Consider the following 9,416-nt stretch of genomic DNA (forward strand, 5'->3'; position numbering starts at 1 on the left):
TTAATAAAACACTTTTTTTGTTTTTTATCAACTCTTAAGGGAGAAAATTACTGTGCAATCCTACTGGCACACCTTTTCTGGCATGAAAACTTTGCTTCAACGCTCGCGACTTTTGATGCCCATTCCAAGAAATCGCCCCCACCTTTCCGCTTTGTCGGTGATATTGACTTGCTGACAGGGGCCCTTGCTTGGGTTTCATGATAATCTTAGAATGACATCTGGTGTTTTATTGATTACAGCAAGCGAACATCACCAAAGCGTGTTAACTACCAGCCCACTGCAACACTTCTGGGTCGCTCTCAGCAGTGATACAGAGTGGTTAAATTAAGAGGACAACAGCGAAGCCGACAAAGCTTACCAGAAAGACCATGCCCATACAGAAGCTGCAGAAACTGCCCAGGAGCGCGACTGTTTCATACCAGGGGCTTCCCTGCTTGTAGTGGTACCACAGTCCGAGCAAAAGAGCATTCTCGCCGAAGGTGAACGCGTAGAAGAAGGCGTAACGGAACCGGCGGTTTCCAGGAGCCAGATCGATGAAACAGGAAATGTATATGAATGCCAGCACCGCTTTGAAGACAAGCTTGTCGCTCCTGAAATGAACATTTTTTCAAAAAGTAAGAGAAAGAAGAACGACTGCTGCATGTTACAAGTTATGTGATCGGTGTTTTAGTTTTCCACTGTCATGCCAATAGCCTGTAATGCTGCAGCAGCTTAAGTGCTACCAAAGTCTCTCAATAGCTTTTCTGTTCACCAAACTGCCACTTAGCGCTAGCCGCTATGAGTACCACAGTAAAAGAAAGGCCGGCCAGTCAAGCGACTGGTTCAGGCAACAGTCCTATTATTGCTATAGCAATTATATGGACAGTCTCACCTGGTTTTTGCCGTCATGCATCGTATATATACATATATATATACACATACATACCTATATGTATATACGAAAACTCAAGAAAGAAAAAGGCTGCCCATGCTCGGCACCCAGCTCGTCGCGATGCGCAATGCGTGCTTATCTCCCATGCGTACTATGCCCCGCGGATAGAGAAGGGGTAGGGGGGTAGGTGCTTGTGCGCGCACACTTATCCTTCGGTGGGAGAATCGTGTGCTTTGGCCTTTTACCAGAACGACTGTGTAAGTTGCCTGGACCACAAAGGTCACTTCGCTCGCTGGGCAGGCCCCGTTTGTGAAAAGAGCGTGCTTTTCAAACACAGCAAAGTAACAACTGAGACACTCGTAACTTCGCACTCATATCTGTACCTGTGATTACATTCCATGCATCATTTTTGTTTAAACTGTGCATTAAGAGTCGAGCTGTAAACGTTAGCTAGCTCTCGTTCCGTGTGTGTTGTTTTTGTGCGCCATTTTGTGCATGAGCAGTGCGCTGCACGTTTTGATCTGCTAGCCGTTCTCAGCATTACTTTCCAAGTTGTTGCTGTCGCATTCATTGCTTTGCTCTTGCAGCAAAACTTTAACTTTTTTTTTATCTCTGGTACATCACAGCCAAAAGTGCCACTCCTTTTTAGCATTATTTACGCTCCATTTCTTCGTAGTGATTATGTTAACTAAACCTGAGTATACTAATTTTTGAAAATTGGGTGCACGCTCCAAATGCAGCCGTGCTTCGCATTTTTGAGTTGCACTCTTTCTAGTTTGTGTGGAGCGATCAAATTACCTTGTCGGAAAGATAGTCAGGATAAGATGACAGACATTAACTTTTTGACACGTCAACGCTCATGAGAAAAATTGTGTTTACGTCGATTATTTAGCAGTGTTGTGATTTGATTTCCAGAGAATGAAACCACTATATTTGTTTTCTAAGAGTTCGAATAGTTCAAATCGTGAAATTCCAAACTGTCGAGGTGCTGAAACCCCCAGTAAAGTTGTTTGCGCCACGTGATGCATGTGTCTCGCCCAAAAGCCGCATTTTGGGGTAGAACCAGCCGCGATAGATGGCGTTGTGTTTGCGTTGAGCACCACTATCATCATCATGGTTGGTAGAGTGGTAGCGCCAGCGGTGACCCCTGGCGGAAGGTGAGCCTTGGTGGGAGGCGAGAGTTGAGCGAGTCTCTTTTGTGTGTGGCGGTTGCCGCAAACGGTGGTCTCTAGCGTGGGTCCTCGGCGCGCGGCACCGTGGGCCCTCGTGGTAAGTCAAGCGTCGGCGCCGCCGCCTTGGGTGTGTTATTGTGCTTGTCGTGTTATTGTGTTTGTCATGGAGTGGATGGTAATATTGTGTGCGGATGTCCTAGTGTGCTAATTACAATTGATGTAACGATTCGGCAGACGACATCGTTGTCTAAATTAGTTAATTAAATGTGTGTGAGTTGTTTGGTTTGTACCCATCACGTTAACTGTGTCCGTTCACTCGAAGAGCGTGGCGCTCGCTCGCCGATTTGGAGACCCCACACTGGCTGCCCAACAAGGCGCTCTTGGAGTATCAGATGACAGTTTTTGCGATTCGGTACAAGCTTTTGTTAGAGCCAGCCAGGGTAGAATAGGCCTAGAGAGACTTCTTTACTAGCATCGGCGGTATGCTTTTTTTTGAGAGCGAAGAGATTGGTCTTGTGACGTGTTTGAACTAGTCAGCACTCCAGTTTTTTTTCTGCTCGCAAGTGTTTTTTTGTTGTTGTCGTGGTTTTCAAGAACGTTTAGTTGGAACGAGAGCCATGCGGTGTGCATCCTGGGGTGAGCAAGGCTTAGAGGACGTGGATTGTAGGCCAAGCCCGAAGCGAGCGAGTATAGAAGCCTCGTGGGTGGTCCGATTTTCTGTAAATAGCTTCTTCAATCTCTTTGGGTTCAGGGAGCCGGGTGTCGTTGCTGTCTGGTATTGCAGCTCGACGCCGGGGCGTCGTAAAACCGTTCCGGCAGTGGACGCCGCTCACTCGGTAAGCTGCTGTGTGCGGCGAGCGATATGGCCACCTTACAGAGTGGATGTCTCCTTGCAGCTGCCTCTTCTGCGCCTAGGCTGGGTGGATGACGGTTGTTGCCAAGCGACTCATTAGGCCTATGGCTCTGCACAGCCGCCTGTCGCACGTGGCACAACCAGGAAGATCATGCCGTCGAGGTGTCGCACTCTGCTTCCCTCACATTTTATCTTGCGATGCACGAGTTAGTAAAAGCGACTTTTGTTTTATTTTGATGGGCGTCTAGGCCGCTCCCGATGTATTAGCTAGCAGTAACCACCATCGTACCATGTGGGCGAACTGCCCGAAGCTCTTTTCCCTAGGCCCTGCTCTATGGTTTCTGTCGAGTGTTTTGCAATATACGAAGCGGGAGTGATGTAATCCACGGCCGGCTGTCTTCAGCACAGCGTTAGCGCCGCTGGCCAGGAATGCGGTTGTAAGGTTGGGCGATGGAGATGCCTGGGACCTGCGCAACTGCTTGCAGTCCGGCGCCCTCGTGAGGGCTGGTCGCAACTGGAAGACGTGTCGACGTTAGTGACGGTTTGTCGCGCCAATGGCAATGTTGCTGTTGCGGGACCGGTACTGAGGTGAAGTCGAGCCCCACAGTGGCAGCAGTGTCAACCGGCGGCGGTGTCGTGGTGCACGGACATCATGAAGACACATGTGTTGTGATTTTTTTTGTTAGAGCTTGTGTAGCCGATTTATTTGCTGTTGTTTTTTGTGGAATATGGTTTGAATTAAGATTAAAAAATGTGAGGGTGCTGACACCCCCTGTAAAGTAGTTTGCACCGCGCGGCGCACGTGTCTCACCCAAAAGCCGCATTTCGGGGTACAACCATCGATGATAGATGGCGTGTTCGCGTTGAGCACCACTATCATCATCATTGTTGATAGAGTAGTAGCGCCGGCGGTGACCCCTGGTAGAAGGCGAGCCTTGGTGGTGGGCAAGAGTTGAGCGAGGCTCTTCTGCGCAGTTGTCTTTAGCGTGGGTCCTCGGCACGTGGCACCGCGGGCCGCATGTTGGGGCCCTCGTGGTAGGTCAAGCCTTGGTGACGCCGCCTTGGGTGTGTTATTGTGTTTGTCATAGGGTGGATGGTAAGATTGTGTGCGTGTCCTAGTGTGCTAATTACAATTGATGTATCGATTCGGCGGATGATACCGTCGTCTAAATTAGTTAAATAAATGTGTGTTGTACTTTGGTTTGTTCTGACAGCGTCTGCCGTGTCCTTTCACTCCAAGAGCGTGCACGTCGCTCGCAAATTCTAGACCCCACAAGATGAATCGAATGGAACAGCAAATACTACTTGAAAAATATTCGGAAGCTCAAATACTATTCACGAACCATTAATGAGAAATTATTTATAGCGAAAACATATTTTTGCTCGCATCCATAGAGACTTTTAACAGATGACCCCCAGGGCACTGCTTTTATCTCCTTTGGGCTGTTCTAAATAGGCATGACCTCCCAAAAAACGCACTGTTGAGGCTGTGACCTTAGCCGTTGTGCTTTCATGTGCCATCCTGCATGGCAGAATTTTTTCTCTTTTGTGGAAAGGTCTATACCACTGGCATGCTTCAAGTCAACCCTACATAAAAGAAGGAGAAGAAGGCAACAGACAAAGGGGGACACCCGCTACCATTACTATTTCTATAATGCCCCCTCTAGTAGCTGCATTTTCTTGATGGAACTAGAATATCTTATGTCACTAAAAGGCTGCAGTGCCCTCGAGCTGTGCAAATCCCGGCTGCTCACCTGCCCTTGTACTGGCCGATGCGCACAAACTTGATGAGCCAGGCATACATGAGCAGCCAGCGGATGCCACAGACGACGAACAGCGCCCACTGGAATACCGATGTGAACAGGGCGAGGGCGGTCAGTCGGGGCATGAGCACCATTAGGCGCCAGCAGCAGATGACCAGCGTGCCGAGCCAGGAGACGTTGGGCGAGTCCTCGAGCGAGAAACGCAGCGTTCGCACGTAGGCCACCAGCGACCAGGCCACTGACCCGACGCCAACTCCCACCGACACCACCTGCGCGAGTACTGCGAGGCGTAGGAAGTGGTCAGCAGCGAGCACTCACTGAATGAAAGCAGAATGTCGTACACCACACCAGTGACGCTTTCAACCTCCTTGGCCTTGTGCTTGACCTTACAATACAGGGTAGCCAGCCAGTCTGAGAACTGGCTAACCTCCCTGTCCTTCCTCTTTCAATTCTCCTCCTCCTTCTTACAATACAAACGCTCTTACCTTCCTCCTGAGCCTTGACGTTCCTCTCTACAGCCGCACGAAATGCTGCGTTCAGGCAGCATTTGTGTGGCTGTAGAAAGTAAGGTAAACTCAAACCTCAATATAACAAAGTTACACCTTACACGAAAGTAAGTTTGTTATATCCGAAAATTTGTTATAAAGGTGGGCAATTTTTTAGTACATTTGTTTTGTAAAACACACCAACAAATTCGCTGACTGCCAAGCAGATGTGGTGTATGACGTTCCTTTCAGCTGCAGCCGCTTCTACACGGGCCAGACTGGCTGCAGTGTTAACTATAGATTATTGGAACTTCAGAGATCTCTAAACGGGGACTTGTTTTATAAGTTATTTTTACATTGTCAAGATTGTAAGTACACGCCAATATTCCACTAATGCACAGTTTCGTACAGGTACCAGAATGACGAAGCGTGTCTAATGGTTGAAACATGGCATATCTATAACAGTGGTAGTCTGTACGTAAGTCCACTGCTAACTTGCATAATCAATCAATCAAGTCCCTGACTAGTTATTTCCCACGTAGACCATCACGCATGCCGGACTAATAGGTCTGCCTATTGCATGGGCACGTACAGATGAGCTTTTATATGCCTTCTTTCTTTTGCACCATTGTGCGCTATTGCAGTCGTTAGTTGGTGTCTGTGGTGTCTTCACCTCTCTCTGGTGTCTGTGTTTGCGTGCCCGGTCATTTAGAAAGAAAACAACACCCACCCAATGACTGTGCCTGGTCCTGTGTGGTGAGGAGCACGTAGGCCTGGAGCAAGAGCTGTGGCACTGATTCGAGGAAGGACTCGACCAATCGCAGTATGGAAGCATCGTTGTCCTCCCACAGCATCAGCTGGTAGTAGATGCGACGATCTGTCTTTGTGCGCGATTTGTCTTGGCTCTTGCAGCCAAAGATCAGTGCACTCAGGTACCTGCCACGTAATGAAGAAATAAACTGTATATGCAAAACGTTTATCAAACTACTTTGCATATTCGTCGCCTGTCAGCTACACGAAAAACCAAACAGCATACAAAAAAGGCACGTTTACTGAACTGCATGCACCAGCAGTTTACATGTACAGCTGAGCGTCTATATAATAAAGACTAGTGAATCATCAGCTGTAATGAACCAATATAAACTAAGTTTGGCCATGCTTCATTTCGATGACATTTATTGTTTATATATATATATATATATATATATATATATATATATATATATATGTGTGTGTGTGTGTGTGTGTGTGTGTGTGTGTGTGTGTGTGTGTGTGTGTGTGTGTACTACACACACACATAAACACACAAACATACACAAGGTGTTTCAAGAAAAGAAATGTGTCCAATATTCCTTACAAATTACAGCAAGGAGCTATCTGCATGCTACTTGCAGTGTTGCCTTCCTGTGGCAGAAAGCATCTTTAGAAGGGTACAAACATCAATTATGTCAATGATTATAGAAATTAACACAACGTTTTAACCAGTGGTAATAGCCAGTCGAGTCAAATGGGCAAATAAAAACCCTCCCTACAAATAGCCTATAGCCACTTTAAAGTTTTGGAAAAGTGGCCAGTGGTAATCACTGCAGAGTGATGCAATCTGGCCAACTTAGCTGGCGAAACCTAAACCGATGCACCAAACAGCGCATCTGCCGTTCGCTTAGACAACACTGTTTCCCTCGCATTGGGGGAGAAGAATAAGCGGGCGTAGATAAGCGGCGTAAATTGACGGTTGATAACGCCGAGAGAAACAGTGCCGTCACCAAGGGCGTTTTCGAAGTGGATAGTAGATGCGCCGATTGATGCGTCGATTTCGTTTTCGCTAGCTAAGTTGGCCAGATCGCATCACTCCTCGGTGATTACCAGTGGCTGCTTTTCCAAAATTACAAAGTGGCAATAGACTATTCGTAAAAAAGGGCTCGGGTTCGCCCATTCGACTCGACTGGCTATTACCACTGCTTAAAAAGTTAATTGTGTTAATTTCTATAATTACTGCCACAATTAATGTTTGTACCCATCCTAAGATGTCTTCTGCCCCAGGAAGGCAATGTCGCAAGTAGCACGCAGATACCTCCTTTCTGTAATTTTTAATGAATATTGAACACATATTTTGAAACATCCTGTGTGTGTGTGTGTGCGTGTGTGTAAAACAAGACCTCAAACGTGCGCCACATATTTTGAAACATCCTGTGTGTGTGTGTGTGCGTGTGTGTAAAACAAGACCTCAAACGTGCGCCACTGCAATATCTGCAATGACAACACATTTGCAGTATGCTACATTTCATGGTTTATGCTCACAGATTGAAGGAACAAAGAAATTCAGGTGTTGTGAATATCAGTTAGCAAGCCAGAGTAGCAGCACTAATACAATGTATAAACCCAGCCATTATGCTACAAGTAGCAGTGAGCTAACTTGGAAACTTGGAGATTATTGATTTTTCACATTCGATGACCAACAACTTCGCTCGGTTCCACCTATTGAAGATCATTGCATCTAACTTTCAATACTGCCAGTATCTACACCTTGACCTTAACAGGTGAGCATATTGTTATATCGTGAATACACATATTGTACAGCTCATTTCAAGGAACCACTATATAACTGACATGAAGAGAAAATATGCACATGTGCAAAACAGTTTAGAAGGCAATGCATTGCACAATTAAACAGCTGTTCATCCTAATACAACATAGCTATTCAAAAGCTAACAATCTTTTAACTTAGTAGAATCTAATTGAACAGAAAAAATAGACACAAAGAACATAAAAAAGCAACTTTACATGAACATGAGGCTTGTTTTAGTTGTTAGTATAAAGAATATAAGATAATGCTTTCTTGTGAAAGGAAAACTGTGAACGCTGGAATAAGAAATTTCTAATGCTAGTTGCAATGCTTCCAATGCCAATTATTGCCTGCCGATAATTGCCTCTAGTTTTGCTGTGACGCTTGCAATCAGACTTTTCTTATATCTGTCTAACTTTCAATTAACCGAAAAGAATTGCGGGCAACTTCGTTATATTGTGTTATCTGTTGTGATCTCACATTAAAACCCACGCTGGTTAGCTGTTAGTATGTTATTAACTTCAAAACACACTGCCAGATCTGTTAGAATTTTAGGTTTCTATGGCCTTTCACGATCCATTGGCTATTGTACTGTACTGTAGATCACTAGATGTTCACTAAGTATCACTAGCACTGATGAGACATTCGACACTGAACAACGAGTCGAAACTTATGCTGGTTAGTTGTCAGTATGTTACTCACTTCAATATATACTGTAAAATGTTTTAGGATTGCGGTCTAGGATCTGGCATGGTATACTGGTTACTTCACTGTATTGTAAATCATAGAATATCCACTCATTACAAGTATTACTTGAACAGACGTGGTCGACTTTAAATAGTGAGTAGAAAAGATTGCGAGGGCGTACAAAAGATGAACGCATGCGATCGTCTTGCGTTGTGGTAAGCGCAACGATCCGGAGACGCGCGAGTTGAATCGCGCAGTACGTACGGCAATGTAATGCCTTTGTGGCACTGCATACCTGTACACGATGGCGAGCTGGAAGACGTGGAGGACGACGGCCAGCTTCGTCCGCAGCCTGAACTCGTCGTACTCGGGGTGGCGCTTCTGGATGAGGCACCACCTGAGGCTAATCCATGTGACGATCCAGGAGGGCACGAAAATGAGCGCGATCGTCAGGCCGAAGTAGACCCGCTGGCCCTGCTGCCAGTACCTGTGCGCCACCCAGGCGTCGGTGAAGATGTCCACGATCGCGGTCGTCATGGAGAAGAGGAGCACCAGTTTGTCCCACGCATTGAAGGGGAGGGAATCTGAGATCGCGTCCACCTCGTCGTCCATCGTCCTGAAGCCGTCCATTTTCACCGCTGCGACCGGCGGCGAGTACGCACCGCCGTTCGGCGAGCTCGGCGCCGTCGCGGCCGGCATAGCGACGTGCCGATCCGATCGGAGCGGCCACTCCCGATCAAGGAATTGGGAGGTGCGGGGACGCGAGCGAACGGGTTTGTTTACCTCGCAGTCGCCACGGTATGAGCGTCGGCCAGCCAGCGGTCATCTCTCGCCCAGGAAGTGCAAGGTGATTGTACTTCCGGCGTCGGAGGCCAACCGTTTGCTCCAGTTCCTTTCCTCCGCCGGCTCTGCTGATGTAGGGTTTTGCAGTGTGGTGGTTAGGACGTGAAATCGACTACACGTTTTGTCGGATTGCGAAAGCTTGTCCGAGCTTCACTAGTACGTGCTGCGCGAGGGGCTTG

General features: G+C 47.0%; 1 protein-coding gene across 1 annotated transcript in view; it reads right to left on the minus strand.

The window, feature by feature from the left end:
- LOC119163756 (XK-related protein 6) overlaps positions 1 to 9,093 on the minus strand; it is a 28,514-nt gene extending 19,421 nt beyond the window's left edge. Inside the window, exons 1-4 of the mRNA XM_037415823.2 lie at positions 8,690 to 9,093; positions 5,875 to 6,080; positions 4,651 to 4,939; positions 359 to 590 (exon numbers count right to left, since the gene is read on the minus strand). Of these exons, the coding sequence (XP_037271720.2) occupies positions 359 to 590; positions 4,651 to 4,939; positions 5,875 to 6,080; positions 8,690 to 9,093 (1,131 nt within the window). The remainder of the gene's footprint in view (positions 1 to 358; positions 591 to 4,650; positions 4,940 to 5,874; positions 6,081 to 8,689) is intronic.
- Positions 9,094 to 9,416: the final 323 nt, after the last annotated feature.

The sequence above is a fragment of the Rhipicephalus microplus genome, chromosome 9 (genome assembly GCF_043290135.1).
Source record: "Rhipicephalus microplus isolate Deutch F79 chromosome 9, USDA_Rmic, whole genome shotgun sequence".
Classification (NCBI taxonomy): domain Eukaryota; kingdom Metazoa; phylum Arthropoda; class Arachnida; order Ixodida; family Ixodidae; genus Rhipicephalus; species Rhipicephalus microplus.